General features: G+C 42.7%; 1 protein-coding gene across 3 annotated transcripts; it reads right to left on the bottom strand.

The window, feature by feature from the left end:
- Nucleotides 1-89: 89 nt before the first annotated feature.
- On the bottom strand, nt 90-27,975 carry REST (RE1 silencing transcription factor). 3 transcript variants are annotated; one of them, XM_031010189.3, is made up of 4 exons: nt 27,672-27,975; nt 24,348-25,254; nt 16,000-16,083; nt 90-6,055 (listed from the first exon to the last, which is right to left on the bottom strand). In XM_031010189.3, the coding sequence occupies exons 2-4, from the start codon at nt 25,243-25,245 to the stop codon at nt 3,792-3,794; spliced, it is 3,246 nt and encodes a 1,081-aa protein (XP_030866049.3). In that variant the 5' UTR covers nt 25,246-25,254; nt 27,672-27,975; the 3' UTR covers nt 90-3,791. The 3 variants fall into 3 exon arrangements, with proteins under 3 accessions (XP_030866049.3, XP_018880785.4, XP_055240998.2); XM_019025240.4 differs by lacking the exon at nt 27,672-27,975 and adding an exon at nt 26,846-27,026; XM_055385023.2 differs by lacking the exon at nt 27,672-27,975 and adding an exon at nt 26,298-26,359.

Here is a 27,975-nt window from a genome sequence, read left to right on the forward strand (position 1 = left end):
TCTTGAAAAGCCTATTAATACACTTGCAGTTCCAGCAACATAAATTTGGCTTTCCTACATTCTGGATATACCAATAATAAACAAAGGCATCATGGTTTTTAAAACTTTATTTCAACATAACTATGCTTACAGAAATACACTCATATTGGTTAATAGAATGCAATTTAAGTTTAACTTATCCTACATAATTTGGACCAAAAACTTGGTACATGATTTAGGATTTTAAAAAAGGATTTGCAATCTGGTTTATTTTTATCTATTACAAATGTATAAAAGATCTTCCATCAAATGCTGCTAAAGAAGGCAGCAAGAACCTTGAGAAATTTACCTTTGGTTTGCCTCAGAAAAATAACACGTATTGCACTGCTTAAGTTTATAAAATTGGTGCAACAAAACATTGTTGTAATGTTTCAATGCCAGTTTAGAAAGTTCAATAACTAATGGATATGGAAGGGACCGGGAGGGAACCTATGTACACATGTGAAACTGTAAAAGCTATCTGATTTAGTTAATATTGCATGTAGATTGTAAATCTACACAAACCAAGATTCAGATAATTTCTTCAATCTGAATTAACACTATCTGTTCACTTCATCTGCTGAGGTCAACCAGGAAACTAGGAACACCAGCTGTTAAGTTTTTCTGACTTACGTAAAAAAGAAACTTAACTTTCTTTCTCAGCTTATCAGTCCAGAAGTGACAGTATACTACAGGCAAGGTATTCCTTCCATTGTCAACATTCATAGGGTGACATGCAATGAGGTCTACTTGGGTTTTAATTTGTATCAGCACTCATATGCAAAACAGTCTCCAAAGTTAATTACCACATGACTTTAGAAGTGACTCTAAAAAATAAAATGGCCCTTCTTAGAAGACTAGAGCAAAAGATCCAGCCATAGTTATAAGCCTTATTAAAAAAAAAAAAAAAATGCAGCCCTTTGTGAATTACACAACTAAAAAAAAAAGTAGCCCCAGAATAAGAAGCAGCTCTGAAAAGAGGAAAAAATATAACTTAAAATATCTTGAAAACCAATGTGAATACAGGTTCAAAAGATAGTTAAGAGATTCATTTTCGTAAGACTACCTAAGATTAAGGCTTATAATATATACTAGTATTTCAAGTTTATCACTAATTACTAAACATCAATTTACAAATAACATGTTCAATTTTTGTTCTTTTATCCAAAGGGAAAATTCTAGGCTAAATTCTATCCAGTGTGGGGGAGGGGGACTACAAAATAAAAAAGTTTCAAACAGTTCCATGCAAACATCACATTTTTCAAATGGAAGAACTTCCAACTGGACCAGAAGTTCATACTGCTAATGTACTTTTCATTGAAACAATTTTTAGTAAGTACAAATACATGGCATTAAGGTTCAGAACCTAATATAGGCCTGACAATCAAGTCCTTATTTTCTGGAGGAAGGCCTCAAGTCCAATCAATTTCCAGTAACAATGTTTTTACAAATCAATTTAATAATAAGGGGTTTTAATTTCCTTCATGTTTTTGTTTTTAGCATTCTAGTCTTAAGACTAGATTAGAATTTAGCTCAATTCCCCAAAAGGCAAATGGTTTTTCTTTGCAGTATGAAAGAATCCACAAAAAAACCTCTTCCCCAAACTAATTCCTAATAACCAATCTGTGCTTAAGATGTATCTTTTTCTATACAATGTAAACGGTAACTTAGGTAAAATGTACCCATGAACATTAAAACTAGTCATTAGAAAGACTTAACTAGCTTTATAATTTAAGTTTTAAAACATAAATATTTGCAGCTTGATCTTCTGTTGACAATGATTGTCGGAGCCTAGAATTCAACATTTACAATGTCCATTCATGCACACAAAACACATACCATTATCACACAACTTACTCCTCATGTCTTAAGAGAAGAATCTTCTGCTTCTTTAAATCTTTGGCCTCCCAGTCAATTCCATGTTCAAACAACTTTTAACTCAAACTTCACTCTCAGATTTTTAACAAGCTTTCCACCCACACGTTATTAATGCTTTTCCTAATCTTTCATGTTGTACTGCCAAATCTGAAACCTGCCTCAAAGAGATCATCAGATTTTTAAAAAATGAAATATAAAGTGGTTATTTCAAAACGGAGTATGGGAGGTCAGAATTCAAGATTCCCTAATGGGATCATATTTTATTTTACTGCAATGAATGACTGCTATCAGTAAGAAAAATCCTCTATTGGATTCTTTCATACTCTTTGGCAACTGGCCAAAGAACCTACAAAAATGTTTTGGAGTACATGCCCTTTTTCATACAAAGTGCCCTCATAGGAACACCAGGATAGCTGCAATTCATCTGAGGCCTCACCTATAGAAAGGCTATCACACAGACAGCCAGGACACCCACCAGTTTGTGGAGATCCCTGAGAAAGTATGATTTTAAAAAATCTGGACTGTTCTTGTTTCACCAGCCTTTTTCGCTGTATAGGAAAGTTGCAGCTGGTCTACCAGCACTCATACTACCTTTCTTATCCTAGGTTTGCCGCGTAATAGCTATGGCTTTGGAATCTCCCAAGTGATATTCTATAAAACTTGAAGGAATAATTATATCTCCTAATTCCAGGTTTGTAGTTTCCAAATATCACTTACAGTTCTCTTTATTGTAAAGTAGCCATATGAACACCAACCATCTATGAGAAAAGGTTCTCCTCAAACATTTAACACTCTACAATTAGGAATTAGCTGTACCAAAACACATGAAAAAAAAAAACTGATGGTTGGTATTTGAGATAAAAATTTGTTCGATATGCAACCTAGTGGTTTATTTATTGCAAAATCAAAACTGATAGCTGTGAATTTACTACATCCATTCGAAATAAATAAGTTATATGAAATACAGATTCTGGCATAGATATAAGATGTAAAAATCAAAATCAATAGATTGAACCTGCATATTTCATTTGCTCACAAACTTGCACACACTATTATTCTGCAAAATAGACAACTGCAGCAAAGAAAAAGAAAACTGCCCTTTTGCAAACAAGTCTAAAAGCATCCCTCCAAAGACGCCAAACAAAATAAACATGCATATACATATATGTATAAAGTGTTACTGTTCAACACAAATGCTATTTCTAGGAAAAATTTAACTGCATAGGCAAAAAAACATAAACAGAAACCAAAAGAAAAAAAAATGTGCAACATCTTAAGCCATTAAAGCACCAAAATAAAAAACACACCAAAATCACTGTTTTTATGACGATTAACATACACAAATAAAAAATATTGATCAAAACTCAGGAAGTAAATACTTGGACTGATAGAATGTCTATTGCTGGGAGAATTTTTCTTCAATTTAAATGTCTTCTCATCTCTAAAAAAAAAAAATCTTAAAGTGCTAACTTTATATAAAGCAGGCAAATTCTTCAAGTAATTTGCTATTAAGTAAGCCAATTTTTTATAGATCTCAATAAAAAACGAAGAATAAACTAAAGTGAAATAGGAAGATAAGACATGGAGAAAAAAATGACAAGTTGTAGCTGGACAAAGCAATAAAATGCTGTTATACCATCTTAGCCTTCTAATTTCAATTAAACACATAAGCTAACAGATATCTGCTGGTTTAGTACACTAACTCTCTTAGATTTACTAAAATTTACACAACAATCAACAGGTATACATAAAAAGTCCTAAGGAAAAGAATGCCACTTAAAAATCAACATCAGATACTAATTAAAGCAATCTTAAAAGGTTGTCTGCTATTATAAATGAATATAAAATGTAATATACCTTACAAACTAAGAACTGAAACCTTGTTCAAAGTTTCATTACTCCTGCCCTTGAGCTGCTTCTTCAAGATAGTACACATTAACCAAATGGCGATTGAGGTGTTTGCTGTAATCTTTTCCCTTTCTGAAAGAACGATCACAGAAGATACAAACAAAATCTCCCTTAGCCGCTTTGACTGCCAAGGCTTCCTTTGCATTTTTTCTGCTAGATTCTTGTGGAACTGGCCGAGCCCCATGCAATCCAGAATCATCACTACCCTCTGACATGTTGTCACTTAGGTCACTTCCTTCATGGCTGTGGATGCCTTCATCTTCATCAATTTCCTGAGACTCATTTGCTGCCATTGTAGCAGGAGGTGATGCCAGTGCAGTTTTGGACACTGCTTCACGTTCTTCTACTGCTGAAGGGGGAAGCATTGGTGAAACTGGTTCTTCAACTGTTGAATTTATACCAGTGAGATTCTCGCTTGTGTTCTGATCAGTGTCCATTTTCATTTCACAAACTATACTGTCAGTCTGATGTTTACCATTTAAAGTTTCACCCTCTGGCGTATTCAAGTTTTGTCCAGAGGATGAAATATGGGTAGATTCGTTGATATTAGCAGCAAGACCAGGTAGGCTCTCATCTGCCTCTTCTGCTCCTACTTTCTGAAGAGGGGCTTCTTTATTTCCTTCACCTGTGTTGAGTAATTTTTGGTCTCCTGATGCCTCTTCTCTTAAATTTTCCTTTGGCAGTGGTGGTGATGGTGGTGAGAGATCCTCTGTGCTTACACTTTCCTTTAGAAGCCAGCTATCTTTAACAGGCACTAAGCCAACTTCAATAAGGACTTGCTCCTTCCGTGCCCTTTCACTCTGCATGTTAGACTTTTCCTTTTTATCTTTTCGGAGAGGAGGCTTTTTGGAAATTGGCTCCATGTGAAGGGGAGGCTCTCTGGGAGGAGGTGGCTCCCTCTGAGCAGGCTCCTTCTGAACCACCCCCATGGAAGGAGACAACTCCAACTGAACAGGCTCCTTCTGGACCACCTCTATGGGAGGAGACAGCTCTATCTGAACAGGTTCCTTCTGGACCACCTCCATGGGAGGAGACAGCTCTATCTGAACAGGCTCCTTCTGGACCACCTGCATGGGAGCAGATTCTACCTGGGCAACCTCCATCTGAGCAGGTTCCATGGGAGCAGACCCCATTTGGGCAACCTCCATCTGAGCAGTCTCCATGGGAGGAGGCAGCTCCATGTGAGCAGGTACCATTTGGGCACCCACCATCTGAGCAGGCTCCACGGGAAGCAGCAGCTCCTTCTGAGCAGGCCCCTCCTGAACCACCTCCATCTGAACAGTCTCGTCATGAGCAGGCCGTATCTGGGCACCCTCCATCTGAGCAGGCTCCATGGGAGGTGGCGGCTCCACCTGAATGGGCCCCTTCTGAACCGCCTCTGTGGGAGCGGGCCCCTTCTGAGGAGGGTCCATCTGAGCAGATCCCTTCTCAACAGGTTCCTTCTGAGGAGGCTTACTGCTTTTCTTACTTGATTTATTTTTCAGAGTTTTCTTCTTTGTACTTTTTTTCATGCAAGTATTTTGCTTTTTATTCTCCTCTACTTTGCTGTCACCCTTTGGCACTTCCTGACTATTATTTTTGGATTTGCTTTCTACCTTCTTTTTCTTTTTTGTTGAAGATTCCTCATCATTCACAGGACCATGTAAAGAATGGGTGTCAACTTCCAGCTTCCTTTTGCTTTTCTTAGTTTTACTGAATTTTTCTGAATTGCTTCCTGTATGCACATCCATCTCTTTCATCTCTGTTACTGATTTTCGAGTTCTGGTAGTCACCTGGATCACTGACACATTATTAGAAGGCTTTTTCTCTTTTGAGACATCTCTTTTCTCTGCTTTGACGGACTTTTCGTTTTTCTTTCCAGCCACATCCCCTTTTATTTTTGTTTGTTCTATTTCTGTTTTTTCATTGGTAATATTATCAGGCAAGTCAGCCTCTCGTTTTTTGGTTTTCTTTAGTTTCACTTTTGAGACATCCATTGTTTTATTAGGACAAGTAGGATGCTTAGATTTGAAGTGATACTGTAGATTACACTTCTTGGAAGCTGCATAGTCACATACAGGGCAATTGAACTGCCGTGGGTTCACATGTAGCTCTACATGTTTTTTGAAGTTGCTTCTATCTGCTGTTTTGTAATCACAGTGTGGGCAATTAAGAGGTTTAGGTCCATTGTGAACCTGTCTTGCATGACGGGTTACTTCATGTTGATTAGAGGCCACATAACTGCACTGATCACATTTAAATGGCTTCTCACCTGAAGGCAAATAAAAAGTATGAGAGAAGACATAGATTAAGACAAATTCAAGATTAAAATATAAAGAACTGTATATGTAAAGTAACAACAAAGACTATTTAAAATGCTGTATCATGCACCTTACATTTACCATATTTATTTGTATAACATTTCTCTATCCCTTGACATTGATTCTCAAAAGAGAGGAATAAATCTCAGTTAACCACAAGCTTCAAAAAAGTTCAAGTTAGAGTCCTCAAGCACTACTAAAGAACAGAGATTCTTTAAGACATACACATATTGGCAAAGTTCAATTGGGCTCTGGATGTTAATTTGGGGAAAAATTATCAATTAAAAAAATTTTTTGTGTGTTTAGTTAAATGCCTAATGGAGTAGAAAATAAAATTCTGGCCAGGTGCAGTGGCTCACGACTATAACCTCAACTCTCTGGGAGGCCATGGCAGAAGGACTGCTTGAGCCCAGGAATTAGAGAACAACCTGAGCAAAATAAATAAAAACAAAAATTAACTTTGGGAGGCCAAGGTGGGCGGATACCTTGAGGCCAGGAGTTTGAAACCAGCCTAGCCAACACGGTGAAACCCCATCTCTACTAAAAATACAAAAAAAATTAGTTGGGCGTGGTGTTGCACACCAGTAATCCCACCTACTCAGGAGGCTGAGACACAAGAATTGCTTTAACCCAGGAGGCAGAGGTTGCAGTGAGCTGAGATCGCACTATTTCCCTCCAGCCTAGGTGACAGCGAGACTGTGTCTCAAAGAAAAAAAAAAAGAAAAAAATTAGCCAGGCATAGTGGAGTGCACCTGTAGTCCTAGCTACTCGGGAGGTAAAGGCGGGAGGACCGCTTAAGCCCAGGAATTTGAAGTAGCAGTGAGTTGAGAATGTGCTACTGAACTCCAACCTGGGCAACAGGGCAAGGCCCTGTCTCAAAAATAAATCAATACATAAAATTCCCAGCCAGGCGCTGTAGCTCACACTTGTAAATCCCAGCACTTTGGGAGGCCAAGGCAGGTGGATCACCTGAGGTCAGGAGTTCAAGGCAAGCCTGGCCAACATGGTAAAACCCCATCTCTACTAAAAATACAAAAAAATTTAGCAGGGCGTGGTGTTGCATACCAGTAATCCCACCTACTAGGGAGGCTGAGACACGAGAATTGCTTTAACTCAGGAGGCGGAGGTTGCAGTCAGCTGAGATCCCACCACTTCACTCCAGCCTGGACGACAGTAAGACTCCGTCTCATAAAAAAAAAAAAAAAAAATTAGCCAGGCATGGTGGAGTGCACCTGCAGTCCCAGCTACTTGGGAGGCAAAGGCGGGAGGACCACTTAAGCCCAGGAATCTGAAGTAGCATGGAGTTGCGAATGTGTTACTGTACTCCAACCTGGGCAACAGGGTAAGGCCGTGTCTCAAAAATACATCAATAAATAAAATTCCCAGCCAGGTGTGGTGGCCCAAACCTGTAATCCCAGCACTTTGAGAGGCGAAGGCAGTGGATCACCTGAGGTCAGGAGTTCAAGACCAGCCTGGCCAACATGGTGAAACCCTGTTTCTACTAAAAATACAAAAAATTAGCCAGGTGTAGTGGCAGATGCCTGTAATCCCAGCTACTCGGGAGGCTGAAGAAGGAGAATTGCTTGAACCCAGAAGGCGAGGTTACAGTGAGCCAAGATCGCACCACTGCACTACAGCCTGGGTGACAAGAACGAAACTTCGTCTCAAAAATAAATAAAAATAAAATAAAATTCCCATACTCCCTCCACCCTAAATTTCTTACGGTAAATCTTGAGAAAAATATCTTTCACTCTGGGCTATACTCCCAGATCCTAGGTGCAAAAGTTTTGAAATTCTGCTTTAGCCTGAGCAAAGGCTTTTTCTTGAAATTTAATCCTTCTGTCCGTCATGGCAAGAGCTGAGTAAATTTTCACTTAGCAAACTTCCTGTGCTAGCATTGCTATTTTAAAGCAAAAATATAGGCCAAGGTAATTATTCAGAAAACTTTCTTGATTTTCCCCCGACCTTTCTATAAAATACGTAAAGGAACTAGGTAATGAGAAGTGGCACACAAATAGATATGGTATGTAAAATAAGCAAAGTCACAATCACTGATACATAAAAAACCAGAACCCCCACCCCCAAATTAAAGGCATAAGAGCAATACATTCTACCTGAATACATACCCATCTAGATCACACTCTAGTAAATATTACCAAATGGTATCCATACCCCACTGGTCCAATGGAATGCATAGTAGAAAAACGGAAATTGACATTTATGAAAATTCATCTCAAACATTCTCAAATTCATATCAAATCGTACTAAAATTTTTCATAAAGCAAAACTCAGACATTAGGTAAAACCATGTAGATGTTAAGTTTTACATGATTAGAAAATGCCTGGTGATAAAATAATCACCTTATCCAGGTAGTCAAATTGGATATTCAGCTGACTGGACAATTCTTCTCCATGTTGGTCTACTAACAGATTTACAAATATGCAAGTTTCTACAACATGCTACATTACTCCATACCTGGTTCTCTCCAGTAAATGATTTAAACGGAGACAAACATTTTCTTAACATACGTGGACACAGAATGTAGAAAGATAGGTAGCATAAGGCCTAAGAACTTCTAGATAGAGCTAGACCGTCTGGGAGACAAAACATGAGCTCTGCAAGTTGCTCACTCTGAGACTTTGGGCAAAGTCCTGAAACCTCTCTAGAGTTCAATTTCTTTTTTTTCTTGAGATGGAGTTTCACTCTTATTGCCCAGTCTGGAGTGCAATGGCGCGATCTCGGCTCACTGCAACCTCCGCCTCCCAGGTTCAAGCGATTCTCCTGCCTCACCTTCCCTAGTAGCCGGGATTACAGGCATGTGCCACTAAGCCTGGCTAATTGTATTTTTAGTAGAGACGGGATTTCTCCATGTTGATCAGGCTGGTCTCGAACTCCTGATCTCAGGTGATCCACCCTCCTCGGCCTCCCAAAGTGCTGGGATTACAGGTGTGAGCCACCGCGCCCGGCCTCAATTTCATCTATAAAATACTCTCTAAGTGTTGTGAGCTATAAATAATCTAATCTATGTAAAGTCCTTAACATGGAGCAGACAGCAAGAACTCAAAATGTGTTACCTATAATTGTTCACTTTTGGAACCAATTGGTAACTTTGAGTATGGATAAATAAAAGGGAAGACTCAGCCGGGCGCGGTGGGTCACGCCTGTAATCCCAAAACTTTGGGAGGCGTTTTTGTAAAAATATAAAATTTGGGGAGGCATTTTGTAAAAATACAAAAAAAATTAGCTAGGCTTGGTGACGTGTGCCTATAGTCCCAGCTACCTGGGAGGCTGAGGCAGGAGAATCCCTTGAACCCGGGAGGCAGAGGGTGCAGTGAGCTGAGATCGCACTACTGCACTCCAGCCTGGGCAACAGAGCAAGACTCCATCTCAAAAAAATAAATAAATAAAAAAGGCTGGGCGCAGTGGCTCACGCCTGTAATCCCAGCACTTTGGGAGGCCGAGGCAGGCGAATCAAGAGGTCAGGAGTTGGAGGCCAGGAGTTGGAGACCAGTCTGGCCAATATGGTGAAACCCCATCTCTACTAAAGATACAAAAACTTAGCCAGGCGTGGTGGTGCATGCCTGTAATCCCAGCTACTCGGGAGGCTGAGGCAGGAGAATCACTTGAACCCAGGAGGCAGAGGTTACAGTAAGCTGAAATCGTGCCATTGCACTCCAGCCTGGACAACAGGGTGAGACTCCATCTCAATCAATCGATCAATCAAGGGGAAGACTCTTACGTATCCTGTCTTTCCTACATTATGAGTAAATAGATAAGTGGAATTTATCTCTTCTCTTCATATTTACACACTAATAAAATAATTATAATTAAAATAGCACCATTTTATAACTCTAATGAATAAGGAGATCTATATAGCAAGCATGCTTCAATCAAGGTACAAGGGTCCACCTAAGGAATGGTGAACGGAAAGGGAGGATGTAGAAATTTTCTGTTTAAAATTTGATGGCATGATTTATTTGCTCCGTTGTTTTTCTCCCGTAATTTTTACTTTATTGCCATTAAATCTTGCTTATATTAAAATATATTCATCAAGATTTTCTAATTAGTACCTACCTGAATATTAGTTTTTGCCCTGTACAAACAATTTTAAATTCTTTTTCCCAATTCTAGTAACAGGTTCTCTTCTTTATAAATCTGCCAGTTGTCTGTTTTATGCCTCCGAAATGAATTTATAGGTGTAAGCCAAGACAAAAGGGGAAAGAGTTCTGCAAGCTTTACACATATGTATCAAAAATATTCTTAGAAGAATGGCCAGGCATAGTGGTTCACACTCGTAATCCTAGCACTTTTGGGAGGATGAGGTGAGGAAGATTGCTTGAGCTAAGGAGGTTGAGACCAGTCTGAGCAACCTAGTGAGACCCTGTGTACAAAAAAATTTAAAAATTAGCCACATGTTGTAGCACAAGCCTACAGTGCCACCTACTCCAGAGGCTGAGGTGGGAGGATCGTTTGCGCCTAGGAGGTTAAAGCCGCAGTGAAAAATACACAAATACAAGCCTCTCAATTTTTTTAAGTTTTTAAATTAATTCCTTTAAAAATAAAAACAAAACAAAACAAAAATCAAGAGAGAATGGCAAAGAATTTTTTTTTTTTTTTTTGAGACTGAGTCTCGCTCAGCCGCCCAGGCTGGAGTGCAATGGCACAATCTCAGCTCACTGCAACCACCGTCTCCGGGGTTCAAGTGATTCTCCTGTCTCAGCCTCCGGAGTAGCTGGGATTACAGGCACCCGCCATCATGCCAGGCTAATTTTTGTATTTTAGCAGAGATGGGGTACCACCATGTTGGCCAGCCTGGTCTTGAACTTCTGACCTCAGATGATCCGCTCACTGTGGTTTCCCAAAGCGCTAGGATTACAGGTGTGAACAACCGTGCACAGCCGGCAAAGAAAATTTTTAACTAAAAAGTAATGGCGGCATACAATACATTACCAGCAATAAAATGAAGTCCAATAACACAACATGGATAAATCTCAAGAACATTTTATACAAGAATGTTCTAAAACTAGGCGCAGTGGCTCATGCCTGTACTCCTAGCACTTTGGTAGGCTGAGGCAAGTGGATTGCTTGAGCCCAGGAGTTCAAAACCAGCCTGGGCCAACATAGTAAGACTCCATCTCTACAAAAAAGAAAGAAAGAAAAAAAAAACAGGCATGGTAGCGCACACCTGTGGTCCCAGCTACTTGGGAGGTTAAGGTGGCAGGACTGCCTGAGCCCAAGAGGTTTAGACAGCTGTAACTGCACCCACTGCACTCCAACCTGGGTGATAAGAGTGAGATCCCACCTCAAACAAATTCTATAATGTTCTTTGGTAGGAGACAGAATATCATCCAGGGGAAAGACTGGGTGGAAAGGGCAAGGTGTTTCTGAGCAGAAATATTCCATCTCTTGTTCTTGAGTGATAATCAAATAGGTGAAAGCATAGTCACTGAGCTGTACACTCAAGACCTGTGCATTTTTAAATTTATAAATTATATCTCAATAAAATAGTTTTTAAAATTTATTCTACAAAGACTCTCAAGCCATCACAATATCTTTCAAACAATCCCAGCTATTTAAAATAGTCCCTTGGCACCAACGTTATCAAAAGAAAAAAATAAAACATATGTCTGTCTGGGCACAGTGACTCATACTTGTAATCCCAACACTTTGGGAGGCTGAGACAAGAGAATTGCTTGAGGCCAGGAGTTTGAGGCCAGCCTAGGCAACACAGCAAGACCCAGTCTCCATAGAAAGAAATAGGATATTGGCCGGGTGTGGTGGCTCACGCCTGTAATCCCAGCACTTTGGGAGGCTGAGGCGGGCGGATCATGAGGTCAGGAGATTGAGACTATCCTGGCTGACATGGTGAAACCCCGTCTCTACTAAAAGTACAAAAAATTAGCCTGGCATGGTGGCACGAGCCTGTAGTCCCAGATAGTAGGGAGGCTGAGGCAGGAGAATCGCTTGAACCTAGGAGGTGGAGGTTGCAGTGAGCCGAGGTCGCGCCATTGCACTCCAGCCTGGGTGACAGCAAGACTCAGTTTCAATAAATAAATAAATACGATATTTAAATAAAAATAATAGTTCCAGCCAGGCGCTGTGACTCATTCCTGTAATTCCAGCACTTTGGGAGGCTGAGGTGGGTGGATCAACACCTCTACTAAAAATACAAAAATCAGCCAGGCATGGTAGAGGGCGCCTGTAATTTCAGCTACACAGGAGGCTGAGGAAGATTCTACAGCTTGAACCCAGGAAGTAGAAGTTGCAGTGAGCCGAGATCGCACCATTGTACTCTAGCTGGGTGACAAGAGTGAAACTGTCTCAAAAATAATAATAATAATAATAATAATAATAGTCCCCAATTAGCTGGAGTGGTGGCATGTGCCAGTAGACCTAGCTACTCAGGAGACTGAGGCAAGAGGATGGCTTGAGCCTAGGCATATGAAGTTGCAGTGAGGCATGATCACATCACTGCATTCCAGCCTGCGCAGCAGAGTCCCCAACTCCAAAAACAACAACAAAATTACGTATTTGTGAGCTTGTATCCTATAATATGTAATCTGAAACTCAGTATCTTCGTAGTACTAAGATTGGAGACAGCAAATACTTGTTTTTACTATTCAGCATACATACAATAGCTAGTGGCTACTACTAGTTTTTAAGACACCATTAAAATACTTGCTATACTGTAACAGCAAATACTAAAAATCTTTAAAATACAGCAGGCAAAACTCAAAACATTTTGCAAACCCAAATACAACTGTTTCAGTCAAAGATTATCAACTGGTGTAAAACACCATAAACATTTAAACAGTGACAAGACAAAGTATTACTAATTGAACGAAAGGATAAAAGCATGTAGTCATTCTAAATGCAGTGACCTAACATTATATTAATGGGTCAACCACATGTGACTTTAAATGAGGCATATCATTTGCGAGAAAGATTATCAAGCATTTAAATTTAATCTCCAGTTTACAATACAAAGGACAGAAGAAAAGCTAATGACACCATGAGAAAACAAGTGGACATATCCAGAAGGAAGGACATTCTACAGGAAAAAAGGTTGTATTTTTTTCAATGCCCTACATTCCCCAACTGTAAAATGGGGATAATAGAACTCATGCAACATAAAATATTTATGAAGACTAAAACTAGTTAACTAATATAAAGCTCTTGGCCGGGAGCAGTGGCTCACACCTGTAATCCCAGCACGTTGGGAGGCTGAGGCAGGCGGATCACCTGACATCATGAGTTCGAGACCAGGCTGGTCAACATGGTGAAACCTCATCTCTACTAAAAATACAAAATTAGCTGGGTGTGGTGGCGCATGCCTGTAATCCCAGCTACTTCGGAGGTTGAGGCAGGAGAATCGCTTGAACCTGGGAGACGGAGGTTGCAGTGAGCTGCGATCACACCATTGTATTCCAGCCTGGGCAACAAGAGCGAAACTCCATCTCAGAAAAAAAAAAAGTAATAATAATAATAATAATACAAAGCTCTCAAATATTTTACTAAAAAGCTAGTACAACTATCAACAGGACATGATGCTTACCTCCAAAGTCTGAGATTGCATCCACGTTACCATCAGACAATGAAACCAAAAAACACCCAAAAATAATAAAACCAGGTTTCTGGTTAAGTGGCACCACTCAATGGCTTAGATTTAGGAAAAAAACAGTCAAAGTACATTAGCATGACAAGCATGTAGGGTCAAGAAAGGCTAGCAACTATACTATAGGACACCTTCATAGCTGTTCAAATAAATCAGAATCTGTGACATAATCAAGTCTTATTATCAAGTCTTGTTACTAACTCATGGCAGCAATGTCCAGTAGAAATATAATGCATATCACACATGTAATCTTAAATTTTCTAGTAGTCATACCACAAAGGTAAAAAGGAAACAGTTAAAATTAATTTTATTACTTTTTAAAGCCAATGTATACAATAATTTTGCCATTATGATCAACTTGAAAAATAAATATTTAACATTCTTTATTTTTTCTCTAACCTGCTTCAGAGAAACATAGTCTTTTCTTCATACTGTTTGAAATCTGTGGCCAGGCGCGGTGGCTCACACCTGTAATCTCAGCACTTTGGGAGGCTAAGATGCACAGACCACTTTAGGCCAGGAGTTCGAGACCAAGCTGACCAACATGGCGAAACCCCATCTCTACTAAAATTACAAAAATTAGCTGGGTATGGTGGCACATGCCTGTAATCCCAGCTACTGGGGATGCTGAGGCACGAGAATTGCTTGAACCCGGGAGGCAGAGGTTGCAGTGAGCTGAGATCCGTGCCACTGCACTCCAGCCTGGGGGATACAGCAAGACTCTGTCTCAACAGAAAAAATAAAATAATAAAATAAAAAAAATCTGGTAAGTACATATTTTATAAGTATCAATTCAAACTACTAATGTTTCGAAAGCTTAATAGCCACATGTGGCTAGTGGCTACTCAACCGAATAGCACAGATCTAAGCTAATTATTAACTTAAGGGAGATGGGTCTATATAGGCTTTTGTAACAGCAAGATTTAAGATACTTTTCCCACAGGGATATACATTCTAAATCTGTATTCTAATTAGAAGTGGTAATTCGGCCAGGCATGGTGGCTCATGGCTGTAATCCCAGTACTTTGGTAGGCCAAAGTGGGTGGATCATGAGGTCAGGAGTTCGAGACCAGCCTGACCAACATGGTGAAACACCGTCTCTACTAAAAATACAAGAATCAGCCGGGCGTGGTGGTGCGCGCCTGTAATCCCAGCTATTCAGGAGGCTGAGGCAGGAGAATCGCTTGAACCCGGGAGGCAGACGTTGCGGTGAGCTGAGATCGCACTACTGCACTCCAGCCTAGACGACAGAGCAAGACTCCGTCTCCAAAAAATATATAAAAATAAAAAGTAAAAGTGGTAGTTCACCAAGAGTCAATCACGGCTACCCATTCAAGCAAGATCACCAATGCTAACATTACTTTTTAACTTGGCCACTTGAATACTTTGATAATAGGGACTTTTTTTTCGAGATGGAGTTTCGCTCTTGATGGCGTGATCTCGGCTTACAACCTCTGCCTCCCAAAGTTCAAGCAATTCTCTTGCCTCAGCCTCCTGAGCATCTGGGATTACAGGCATGCGCCACCACGCCTGGCTAATTTTGTATTTTTAGTAGAGACAGGATTTCTCCATGTTGGTCAGGCTAGTCTCAAACTCCCAGCCTCAGGTGATCCGCCCACCTTGGCCTCCCAAAGCGCTGGGATTAAGGGCGTGAGCCACCATGCTGGCCAACAGGGACTAATTCTGAGTGGTGATGGTGATTGTTTCAGTCACTGGAGTGGACGAATCTCTCATGTCATAGTCCTATACTCTTAATACAGCTTAATAAATTGGCATCCTAGATTGTCTGTCATCTTCTTTTTCAAGCTAAACTTTTGCAGTCAGTCCTCAAAAGCTCGACCAAACCTTGAAACAGAACAAACCTTAATTTCAGGACCTGAGAAGCTAAGAAGGAATCCCTGACACTTGTCAACCACACATTGTGACTCTCAGCTTTATACTGTTTGGAGAAATATGAGAAGTAGGGGTTAAAAGATCAATCAGTCTTGGTCTACGTTAGTTTAACTTTTGTTGGAGTCACGGAACGCTTCAAAGATTTGATGAGAATTAAGGCCCCTCGTCCCAGAAAAAGTGTACACAAAAATTCCATTTTCAGGAGGTCCACCTTTGGATTCCATGTTAGGAATCCCCAGATTGACGGAACACTGATTTTTAAATTCTGACTTCTAAATTATATTAAAAATAAATAATAAGTAAATGACTCGGTTACAAGTCTAAAAGAATTTCCTTAAAATGGTCATTTACTGAAAATGATAGAAAAGTTCCGATTTCTTACCAACCTGAATGAGTACGCATATGTCTAGTTAGATGAGTCTTCTGAGAACTTGAGTAAGGACAAAGTTCACATTTATATGGGCGTTCTCCTGCAAAATTTCAATAATGAAAGAGTGTTTAAATGTCACGAAATAAGCCAAATACAATTCTCACTAACAATGCAACGATGTTCAGCGCTCAGCACATTTTAACAAGAATTTTTTTTTCCTATTTCTGGCAAAAAGATCAATTTATCATGTATTTAAAATGTAAGTTATTTATTTCAGAAACTATGACTATATTATTTTGGCTTTGCTGACAAGAAAACAACATTGACTTTCTGAATTCTCACAGCCCTTTTAATTTTCACAGTGATACTGCATGTTAATACATTAAGTAGTGATAAGTAAAAAACTATCTTGATAAGGTACAAAGCATTTTTGTTATATAAGAATCACCTTTTAAAAAATCTACCTGAACTGTCTGATGCTATTAACACCGGTTTTTGGGGTTTTTTTTTTAACTTGTAAATGATGACTCTACTACCATTTGAAAGTGTTAGCTTAAAACAATACTTCTGAGTGAGAATGTAATTGCTTTATGCTAAAAATTTTCAAGTGGTAGAGTTCCAGACCAGCCTGGGCAACACAGCAATACCTCATTTCTAAAAATTTATTTTAAAAACTAGCCTGGGGCTGGGCATGGTGGCTCACGCCTGAAATCCCAGCACTTTGGGAGGCTGAGGCTGGTAGATCACGAGGTAAGGAGTTCAAGACCAGCCTGGCCAACGTAATTAAACCCCATCTCTGCTAAAAATACAAAAAAAAATTAGCTGGGCATGGTGGTACGTGCCTGTTGTCCCAGCTACTCGGGAGGCTGAGTGAGACTTCGTCTCGTTTAAAAAAAAAAAAAAAAAAAAAAAAAAGCCTGGGCTGAGCATGGGGATTGTGGCCCCTGACTGTAACCCCAACACTTTGGGAGGCCAAGACAGGCTGATCATTTGAGCCCAGGAGTTCAAGACTAGCCTGGGCAACATAGCAAGACCTCCTCTCTACAAAAAAACAGAAAAATTAGCCAGGCGTGGTGGCGCATGCCTGTGGTCCCAGCTACTTGGGAGGCTGAGATGGGAGGATTGCTTGAGCCCAAGAAGGACGAGGCTGGTGTGAGCCATGATTGTACCACCGTGCTCCAGCCTGGGTGAAAGTGAGACCCTGTAGTCTCACTTGGGAGGCTGAGGCGGGAGGATCACTTGAGCCCAGAGTTTGAGGCTGCAATGAGCTATGACGGCACCACTATACTCCAGCCTGGAGTACAGAGAGAGAGAGCCTGTCTCTAAAAATAAAAATGAATAAAAAACAGTAAGTTAAAAAGAAAAATTTAAGAGAAGGTCATCAATTTTCTTTTTATTGTTTTTTATGAGACAGGGTCTCGCTCTGTTGCCCAGACTGGAGTGTGGTGGCATGAACGTAGCTTCTGCAGCCTGGACCTCCCGGGCTCAACAGATCCTCCCACTTCAGCCCCCTAAGTAGCTGGGACCATAGGCGTGTGCCACCAAGCCCAGCTAATTTTTTTTTTTTTTTGGTAGAGACCAGGTTTTGCCATGTTGCCCAGACTGGTCTCGAACTTCTGGGCTCAAGCAATCCCCCTATATTGGCCTCCCAAAGTGCTGGGATTACAGGCATGAGCCACCATGCCCAACCAGTCATCAATTTTTAAAACAAATTATAAAAGCCACAGGGACTGAAGACTAGAGGCCAGTGATTTAATACTGAAGAATTTAAGACTCAAAGGTAGGAAACATATATTCTTTTTAGACATGGCTGTCAACAACAAAACAAGCCTTTTTTTTTTTTTTGAGACGGAGTCTCGCTCTGTTGCCCATGCTGGAGTGCACCGGTGAGATCTCGTCTCACTGCAAGCTATGCCTCCTGGGTTCACACCATTCTCCTGCCTCAGCCTCCGAGTAGCTGGGACTACAGGCGCCCGCCACCATGCCCGGCTAATTTTTTGGTATTTTTAGCAGAGACGGGGTTTCACCTTGTTAGCCAGGATGATCTCGATCTCCTGACCTCGTGATCCACTCACCTCGGCCTCCCAAAGTGCTGGGATTACAGGCATGAGCCGCCACACCCGGCAAAACAAGCTTTTAAAAAAAGGTATACAATTTGTTTTAATATAGTCTCCAAACACAAGATAATTATGACCTTGGTAAAGCTACTAAAACACTGTTTCCCCATCTGTAAAAGTAACAGAATCTTCATTTCCTGTAATTGCAAAAGCTTAAATAATACATGCAGAGCATTTAACACTGTGTCTGGCACATAGTAAAGCCCTCAACAAATGTAAGCTATCAATTTTGTCTAAGACAGAAACAAATGTGTCTAATAAAATAAGGAAAAGGTGGTACACAGAAAAAAAGAACAGGCCAGGCATGGTGGCTCATGCCTGTAATCCCAGCACTTTGGGAGGTAGGCGGATCATTTGAGTCCAGAAGGCCGAGGCTTCAGTGAGCCGTGATCACACCACCGCACTCCACACAGGGCAACAGAGTGAGACCCTGTCTTAAAACAAAAAACAAACAACAACAAAAAGAATGGTGATAGATGGGAAATGTGTTCCTCGTAACTATTCTGCTGTAATTCGCTGGTAGCTACGTATTAGCTGTAAAGAGTTGGTAGCAACAGAATGCCTACCTTATGACCTGGAACAATTAAGATAGTTTTATGTTAATGGAATTCTGTAAAAAAAAGATTTACAAATAGCCAATAAACACATGAAAAGATGAACATTATCATTAGCCGTGAGGGAAATGCAAATCAAAACCACAATGAGATGAAGACTTCATATCCACTAAGATAGCTGTAATCACAAAGACAGATGTTAACAGTATCATTGCTAAGGATGTGCTGAAATTGGAACCCTCACACACTGCTGGTGGGATTGTAAAATGGCATGGCTAATTTGGAAAACAGTTTGGCAATTACCCAAAATGTTGCTACTATACTGCCCCACAATCTCAAGCTTAGGTATATATCCAAAAGAAACACAAACATACGTCCACACAAAACTTAAACATGAATATTCATAGCAGCATTATTCAGACTGCTTATTACATGATTCCACTTATGTGAAATATTCAGAACAGGCCAATATATAGTGAACTGCATATGTAAACTGTATCTCAATATAGTTGGAAAAAATTAAATACCACTGCAGATAAACTTGAAGAATCAAAGATAATTTACTTTTAAATTCTTTTATTTTATTATTATTATTTTTTGAGACGCAGTCTCGCTCTGTCGCCCAGGCTGGAGTGCAGTGGCGCGATCTTGGCTCACTGCAACCTCTGCCTCTCGGGTTCAAGTGATTCTCCTGCCTCAGCCTCCCGAGAAGCTGGGACTACAGGCTAAGTTTTGTATTTTTAGTAGAGACAGGGTTTCACCATGCCGACCAGGCTGGTCTCAAACTCCCAACCTCAGGTGATCTGCCGGCCTCCCAAGGTGCTGGGATTACAGGCATGAGCCATCTCGCCCAGCCTGCTTTTAAATTCTTTACAACAGATTACTTTATCTGTGTAATTCCACAAACTAGGCATAACTCTCCTCCAGAAAGCTTAGTTACCTACTGATTTTTCAGTTACACATACAGGCAAAAAAGGTTTTCTTTAAAAGTAGATTTTGTGAACTAGTTAAATATCAAAACCACTAAACTAAAGAGGTCAACCAGAATGAAAGTCCCCAGCTCCCCCCCACCCTTTTGGTGGAGGTTGCAGTGAGTCGAGATTGCTGAACTTTAAATACTACTTGTTTTGTTTGTTTTTGAGACAGAGTCTCACTCTGTCCCCCAGGCTGGAGTGCAGTTGCACAATCTCGACTCACTGCAACCTCCACCTCCCAGGTTCAAGCGATTCTCCTGCCTCATCCTCCCAAAGTGCTAGGATTACAGGCGTGAGCCATCGTGGAACGGCTATAAATGATACTTGTATATGACCTTGGGAACATCACTTCAGCCTTTTAAATCTGAAGTTTTCCCCTGTGTAAACATGAACTATCATCACAGATGCTATTTTCCTCAATGGATTGTTCTGAAGATTAGCACAGAATAGAAGGGCACAAGAAACACAATTAAGCCCATTAAGTCAATCAGAAAACTGGGCTACTTACTAATGCAAGTGGAAATGAGAAGTAATTCCTGAACACTATCAATTTAAGTGATTCCTGTCTTTTCTCTCTCTACTCTTCCGCACCAGATGAGTTTATTTTCCATAATTTTCAGAACTATCCATTTAATACCAGAGATACTTTCAGAATTTACATAATCAAAATATTAACCTTCAATCTATACATCACCAAATTGTTTTAAAATGTAAAAAAAGGCCAGGTTTGGTGGCTAACGCTTGTAATTCCAGCACCTTGAGAGGCCGAGGTCGGCTGATCACAAGGTCAGGAGGTCGAGACCAGCCTGGCCAACATGGTGAAACGCTGTCTCTACTAAAAATTTTTTTAAAAATTAGCTGGGCGTGGTGGCACGCACCTGTAATCCCAGCTCCTCGGGAGGCTGAGGCAGGAGAATCACTTAAGCCCTGGAGGCGGAGGTTGCAGTGAACAGAGATCACGCCATTGCACTCCAGCCTGAGCAACAGAGCAAGACTCCATCTCAAAAAAAAAAAAAAAAAATATATATATACACACACACACACAAAATTGGCCAGGCGTGGTGGCTCACGCCTGTAATCTTTGGGAGGCCGCGGCAGGTGGATCACTTGAGGCCAGGAGTTCGAGACCAGCCTGGCCAACATGGAGAAACCCTGTCTCTACTAAAAATACAAAATTAGCAGGTGTGGTGGCGCATGCCTGGAATCCCAGCTACTCAGGAGGCTGAGGCAGGATAATTGCTTGTACCTGGGAGGCGGAGGTTGCAGTGAGCTGAGATTGCACCATTGCACTCCACCCTGGGTGACAAGAGTAAAACTGTCTCCAAAAAAAAAAAAAAACCAGAATGAAGGTAATACCGGGGAAAAATAAGCATTAAGACCAAATAAACCAGGCCAGGCTTGGTGGCTCAGGCCTGTAATCCCAGCACTTCAGGAGGCTGAGGTGGGCAGACCACCTGAGGTCAGGAGTTCAAGACTAGCCTGGCCAACACGGTGAAACCACATCTCTACTGAAAATACAAAAATTAGCCGGGCATGGTGGAAGGCACCTGTAATCCCAGCTAAATGAATATGGTGTACTTATTTATGAGTTTAGTATATATGATGGCTGGGATTTAAGATATTGTAGGTAAGGCTGGTGTAGTCTAACAGTTTGTCTAATTCAAACTGTCAAGTGATTAATGGGGTTGTGTCCCCAAGTAACTTTCATTTCCTACTCTATGTATTTTTGTAATGCTTGACCTTTACTTCTGAAATCGAATGGTTTCAAAGCATCGAGACAATCAATCACAGCTTATGACAAATGCCAAAGGGACTACAAATTCTTTTACTGGACTAAATTTTAAAGCATTCAACACATGAGCCATCCATCTGCTGGGGCTTAGCAATCCTGTAACAGAGGTGACTCTTGTAATGGAATTTCACCTGGAAGTTTTATTGTTTAAGCCTACCAGTTAATAGTTTTAAGTATTTGGGATATAAAAAATAAGTAAATAAAATAAATTTTTAAAAATTAAGTCGCTGGATACGGTGGCTCACACCCATAATCCCAGCGCTTTGGGAGGCTAAGGGCAGATTACTTGAGCTCAGGAGTTACAGACCAACCTGGGCAACATGGCGAAACCCTGTCTCTACCATACAAATATCAGCCAGGTGTGGTGGCATGCGTCTGTGGTCCCAGCTACCTGGGGGACTGAGGCGAGAGGGTCACCAGTCCAGGAGGTCAAGGCTGCAGTGAGCAGTGATCTCACCACTGCACTCCAGGATGGGTGACAAAGTAAAACTATCTCAAAAAAAAAAATTGGCCAGGCGCGGTGGCTCACGCCTGTAATCCCAGCACTTTGGGAGGCCGAGGCAGATCACGAGGTCAGGAGTTCGAGACTAGCCTGGCCAACATAGTGAAACCCCATCTCTACTAAAAAAAACAAAAAATTAGCTAGGCATGGTGGTGGGCACCTATAATCCCAGCTACTGGGGAGGCTGAGGCATAAGAATCGCTTGAACCTGGGAGGTGGAGGTTGTAGTGAGCCGAGATCACGTCACTGCACTCCAGCCTGGGGCACAGAAGGAGATCCTATCTCCAAAACAAAACAAAACAAAAATTAAGTCTACCACTCCACTTAAAGCAGCATCAATTCCCCTCCTCAGTGTCCCCTTTACCAGTGGGGTTCAGTCCTGGCAAGTGCCAACTCCTGTAAGAGGAGACCTGAGGCAAACAGCATCCCACACCCCCTATTCACTTGTGACCCCAAGAGTAGAGTACTGGATTATTCTCTATCCATTCATCAGGACCCAAATGTACCAACTCTTACCAGGAAAATGTAACAGAAATGTCCAAATGAGCCACCAATAGTTAAAAGCATTTATTTGAAAAATGAGGCCCCTCAATTACAATATTTAAAACCCAATTTAAATTTTAAAAAATTAGGGTGTGGTAGGGCACGTCTGTAGTCCCAGTTACTTTGGAGGTTGAGATGGGAGGACTGCCTGAACCCAGGAGGTAGAGGCTGTGGTAAGCTGTGATCACACCACTGCCTGGGCTCCAGGGTGAGACTCCATCTCAAATAAATCAATAAATGAATAAATAAATCCAATTAAAAAAACTACAGTGAACAGCAGCTGAATAAAACCCAATTTAAAAGTGAATGACTAGTGTGCACAGTGGCTCACGCCTATAATCCCAACACTTGGGAAGACTGAGGCAGGAGGATCACTTGAGGCCAGGTGTTCAAGACCAGCCTGGGCAACATAGTGAGACTCCCCGTCTCCACAAAAAGAAATTTAAAAAAAAAAAGTTTCGGCTGGGTGCCGTAGCCCACCCCTATAATCCCAGCAATTTAGTAGGCCAAAGTGGGTAGATCACCTGAGGTCAGGAGTTTGAGACCAGCCTGACCAACATGGCAAAACCCCATCTCTACTAAAAATACAAAAATTAGCCAGGGGTGGCACTCACGCCTGTAATCCCAGCATTCTGGGAGGCTGACGTGGGCGGATCACGAGGTCAGGAGTTCAAGACCAGCCTCGGCAACATGGTAAAACCCCGTCTCTACTAAAAATACAAAATCAACTGGGTGTGGTGGTGGGCACTTATAGTCCCAGCTACTCGGGAGGCTGAGGCAGGAGAACTGCTTGAACCTGGGAGACAGAGGTTGCAGTGAGCCAAGACCATGCCATTGCACTCCAGCCTGGGCAACAGAGCCAGACTCCGTCTCAAAAAAAAAAAAAAAAATTAGCCAGGCACGGTGGTGGGTGCCTGTAATCCCAGCTACTCAGGAGGCTGAGGCAGGGAGGCTGAGGCAAGATAATCACTTGAACCCTGAGGCAGAGGTTACACTGAGCTGAGATCTTGCCACTACACTCCAGCCTGGGCGAGAGCCAGACTGTCTCAAAAAAAAAAAAAAAAAGTTTCAACTTTTTTTATACAGTTGCGCTTAGTATCAGTTCAAACACCCTAAACATAATTGTCTGAAAAATACATTTTCTACAAGTGTTTGCTTTCATAGGAAAACAGTTTCAATTGGTGATAATTCCACCCACCTTTTAAAAACTACCTTCTCACATTTCTTTTTTGTGGACAAAGACAAGTTGTTCCATTTAGGAACTCAATGCTATCAGTCAAATGTTTTAAAGTTTGAGGCTTTTGTTAAGTGGGCATGTGCAAGGTTAATCACTGAGTTTTCCTTTTTATATAAGCCCTCAATTTCTTTCAGAAACTACACTGCATCTTAAATGTGCTCACTGTCACAGAAATAAATACACAAACTTTTTTTTTTCTGTTTTCTTTTTGAGACGGGGGTCTTTCCATGTTTCCCAGACTGGTCTAGAACTTCTGGGCTCAGGCAGTCCTTCCACCTCGGCCTCCAGAGGTGCTGGGATTACAGGCGTGAGCCACCATGCACGGCCAATCTAACTCGCTGAAGGTAAATCCCAAGTTAGGATATGTACTTTAGTAAGACCACGGTAAGATCTCTTGGCTGTTCCTCCCAGGTAACACTCTGTGCTTTACATGTAACTTCACATAATCCTCCCATCCTAGATATTGTTACTCCATGGAGAAATTTCTGAACAAAGAGGTTAAACAACTTGTGCAAGGTCACAAAGATAGCAAAAATGGAACCTGGATTTGAACCAGAGTCCTTTTTCTCAAGCACTACTTAACTAACCACTCAAGTAACAATCAGAAAAGAGAACTGAACTTACGGACTAAAAAGCTTCTCTTACCTGTATGAGTTCTAACATGCTGAACATAATTGTTTTTTCTGTCTGAAAAATAGTTGCATTTTCCACATGTGTATACTTTCCTTGGAAAATGGTTTCTTAAATGTTTCCTCCAGTGATATTCGCTCACTGTTGTGTATGTGCAAATGATGCACTTGTAGACTCGCTCATTATCCCCAGCTCTGGTGTGGTGTTTCAGGTGTGCTGTATAGTGATCATATCGATTGGTATTGTAGCCGCAGCGGTCACAGCGAATGGGGCCCTTGGAGAAATCTCCCTCTTCTGCAGTGCAAGAGCCAGATTCCCTGGCTTTTGCCTGCTTCTCTGCACTCTCTTCCACAAAAAATTTCTTAGCACTGTGAACTCTGATGTGATGCACAAACTGTTCTTCAGATTCTGCTTCATATTGGCATGGCTTACAGCGAAAGGGTTTGGTCTTCGAGCTCTTGCCTTTGTCCTCCGCTCCAGGTGTTTCAGGGGGAAGATCTTTATTTGAACTGTAAATCTCTGGAGCACCTGATGCCTCAAATACAGGCTGAGGTTCTACGACGCTGAGTTCCAAACTTCTCAGTTCCATGTTTTCCAGTCCATGAGGTTCACCTTTTATTTCAGCAGACTCTTCAAGTCCTTCTCCTTCTTCACTATCTGAAAAGTTGTTATCCCCAACAGGCATCAGTTCTGCCATCTGTCTTTCTTCACCGACCAGGTAATCACAGCAGCTGCCATTTACTTCCCCAGTTAAGGCCACATTTGCCAGCATAATAAGCTGAGGTGCGGCCAGTTCAGCTTTGGAAAGGTCATGCAAGTCATACATGTCGTTAGGCAGAGCCATTCCAATGTTGCCACTGCTGGTAAACAGCCCTCCTCCTCCAGAAGACTGCCCCATTACCTGGGTGGCCATAACTGTATTCTGAATTAAAAACAAAACAAAACAAGAGCACCAGTTTAAACACTACTGTTACTGGCTTAAAACCACATCGCTGTAATTCTTCATAACTTAAAAATTTTCCAGTATGATCTTTATAACTCAGTAAACTTCATCGCCTATTAAAAACAAACTTTAAAATAGTTGTTAATTCCCAACAGCCTTTACTGCAATCACCAAAAAAAATTTTCTACTATCCCTATAAAACAATTCTACCAATTGTTTGCACAACTCATTCATCATTCAGCCACTGGCATGTGGTGCCTCCTCAAGCACTTTTAATTGTTCTGGTGGGGATAAAAAGTAACCTTCATTTTTACTGTTAAAATTATTTTAAAAATTCAAAACATGAGTAGTAAATTATTGTCCTCCCAACTTTTCCTCCCTTCAACAGTTCAATGGTCTGAATCAGAAAGCCCAGAAATCCACAAGCCATTCAGTGCATTTATTAAGTACACAAACACATCTGGAAAGTACAAGCCTGTAATAATCGTTCAACTTAATTGGATTTCGCATGAACTCAACTAACTCCAAAAGAATAAACTACTGTGAAAAAGTAGCAGTCAGTCCCTTAATTTTTCGACAACTCCACAGGCTTAAAAGAAAAAACATTTATGGACCCCTTTTCTTGTGAAAAAGGAAGTTTGATTTATTCAAAACTTCACAAATAAAAATTAATAAGCTTATTTTTATGCAGGCTGAAGTTCCACAACACTGAATTCCAAGCTTTTCAATACGAATAAAATCATCGTGCAACTCAACTCGACAATCAGCAACTTTCTTGCATTGTGCTTGACTTGGCCTACTTGCCTAGTGGAAGCCATTACAAGATCACCTTCTTGAAAACAAGTTGGGCTTTCTAAATGCTACGTTACTTCTCAATCTAAAAGGTGCCATTCTCAAACGAAGTGTTCACTCGCAAATTAAAAAAAGTAAGAAGTTCTGAGAAAATAAAGTTAAACCGAAAATACAAAAAGTAACCCGCTTCACCCAAGTGTATAAACACAAACCGGTTTAGTTCTACGTACCAACAAAAGTTGGAAGCAAATGCCATCACAGAAAACAGAGGGCGAAGGCTGTCCCGGGGATGAACAGCCCAAGCTACCGGGTAATTTGGCCCAACATCAACTTTTCTAATTGCTCCCTAACCCCTAACTGCCACCCCAAATGGAATTTTAACGATTGTTAGGAAGACCGTCCAGGCACAGCCCGAAAGCCCAACGTGCTGCACGAATTCCTCCGTGCTGCTGCCACCAGCGCCTGCCTCGGCGGCGGCATTCCTAACTGAAATAGGCATTCGGCCATTTTCTCAAAATACCAAACACAAAGCAGCTCTTTGCAAACTCGGGCGCTCTCGCTTCCTCTCGCCTCGGCCCGCTCACTGCACACATTTACACACCAACTCGCGGGAGTTGCCCCGACACTCATCCTGAGCCTTTTCCTGCGCTCTCCAACACTAAAACGGGGGAGGGGATCAAGCTCGGGGCGCTGTTTGGCCGGAACCAGTCCTCCCCGAGTACAGGCAGCCCCCTCCCCAGCCCTAGGGCCCCCCTCCCGGGAGAGGACGGAAAGTTACCGCGCAGCCGGCGTCCGGGCTTCTCCGACCGCCCCCGGGCCCCTCCGACCGCCCCGGGGCTCGCCCAACGCCCAGGGCCGGGGAGGCTCCGCGGGCGCCCTCGCGAGGCGTCGGGCTCCGAGCGCCGGAGGGGGCCCCCACGCGGGCCAGCCGCCACCCCCGCGCCCCGGAAGTTTGCGAACTTCACTCCCCCACGGCGCCCGGCAGGACGCGCGCCCCAGCCCCGCCAGCTCCAGCGGTCGGGGGGCCGGACGCGGGGGCCAGCGGCGCCGGACGGCCGAAGCGCAGAAATCGCTGTCCAGCCCGGCGGGCGGAACCGCCCGGGCCCCGGGGCTGACTCAACCCGCCCGGCCGCACTCAACGGCGCCTTCCGGCGACAGGGAGAGGCCCTGGGGGAGGGGGCCAGGAGGGCCGCGGGCCGGCGCGGGGCTGCGGTGGGACCCGGGGGCAGGAGGAGGAAGCAGAGGAAGTTTCAGGACTAGGGGCCCGAGCAGCTCCGCTCCTTGGCCTCAAAGGACCTGACTCGGTGGAGCGTCCGGGCCAGCGCGGAGGCGGCGTCCCAGCCTCCAGTGGGGAGGGGGTCCAGGCGACGCGCTGCTCCCAACAAACGCCCCCAGCCCCCGGGCGGCTGCTGTGTAACCCGATCCTGCTCGGCCGCCAGCCCCCGCCCGGCGGGGCCGCCGCCGCCGGAGCCACAGTATCTGCAAATCAGCCCTGGACAGCGCCTGACTCCGCGTCCTTCCGCGCCCTCCCCCTCCAGCCACTGCCGCCGCCCGGGCGGCCCTCCCCCACCCTGACCGAGCCCCCAGCCCAGCGCCCCACTTACCGGCCTTCCTCGGTGAGGAGGGGCGGGCGACCCTGAGTCGCCGCTCCTTCTCCGACTACTTTTCTTTGTTGCTGGAGTTTCGGGGGAGAGGTGGGGGAGGGTGGAAAAGTTGGGTGCTGGGGCCGTCGTGGACCAAGAAGGCCCAGGAGTGGGGCTGCAGAGGGTGCTCAGGCCTCCGGGCCTCGCCCTGCCGTCTCGGCTGCCGCAGCCGCCGCCGGGGTCTGGGGCCCCGGGCCTCGGCGGCGCTCGCTCCGCTGCTGCGCCGAGAGCTCGCGGCAGCCGCACATTCCAACACAGGACGCTG

Source organism: Gorilla gorilla, chromosome 3 (assembly GCF_029281585.2).
Source record: "Gorilla gorilla gorilla isolate KB3781 chromosome 3, NHGRI_mGorGor1-v2.1_pri, whole genome shotgun sequence".
NCBI classification, from domain to species: domain Eukaryota; kingdom Metazoa; phylum Chordata; class Mammalia; order Primates; family Hominidae; genus Gorilla; species Gorilla gorilla.

Coding starts and splice junctions, on each gene's coding strand:
- REST (XM_031010189.3), bottom strand. CDS start 25,245: ATGGCCACCCAGGTAATGGGGCAGTCTTCTGGAGGAGGAGGGCTGTTT. Junction 16,084..24,347: donor GCATGTTAGAACTCATACAG/GTAAGAGAAGCT, acceptor GAAATTTTGCAG/GAGAACGCCCATATAAATGT. Junction 6,056..15,999: donor ACATATGCGTACTCATTCAG/GTTGGTAAGAAA, acceptor ATTTGCCTTCAG/GTGAGAAGCCATTTAAATGT.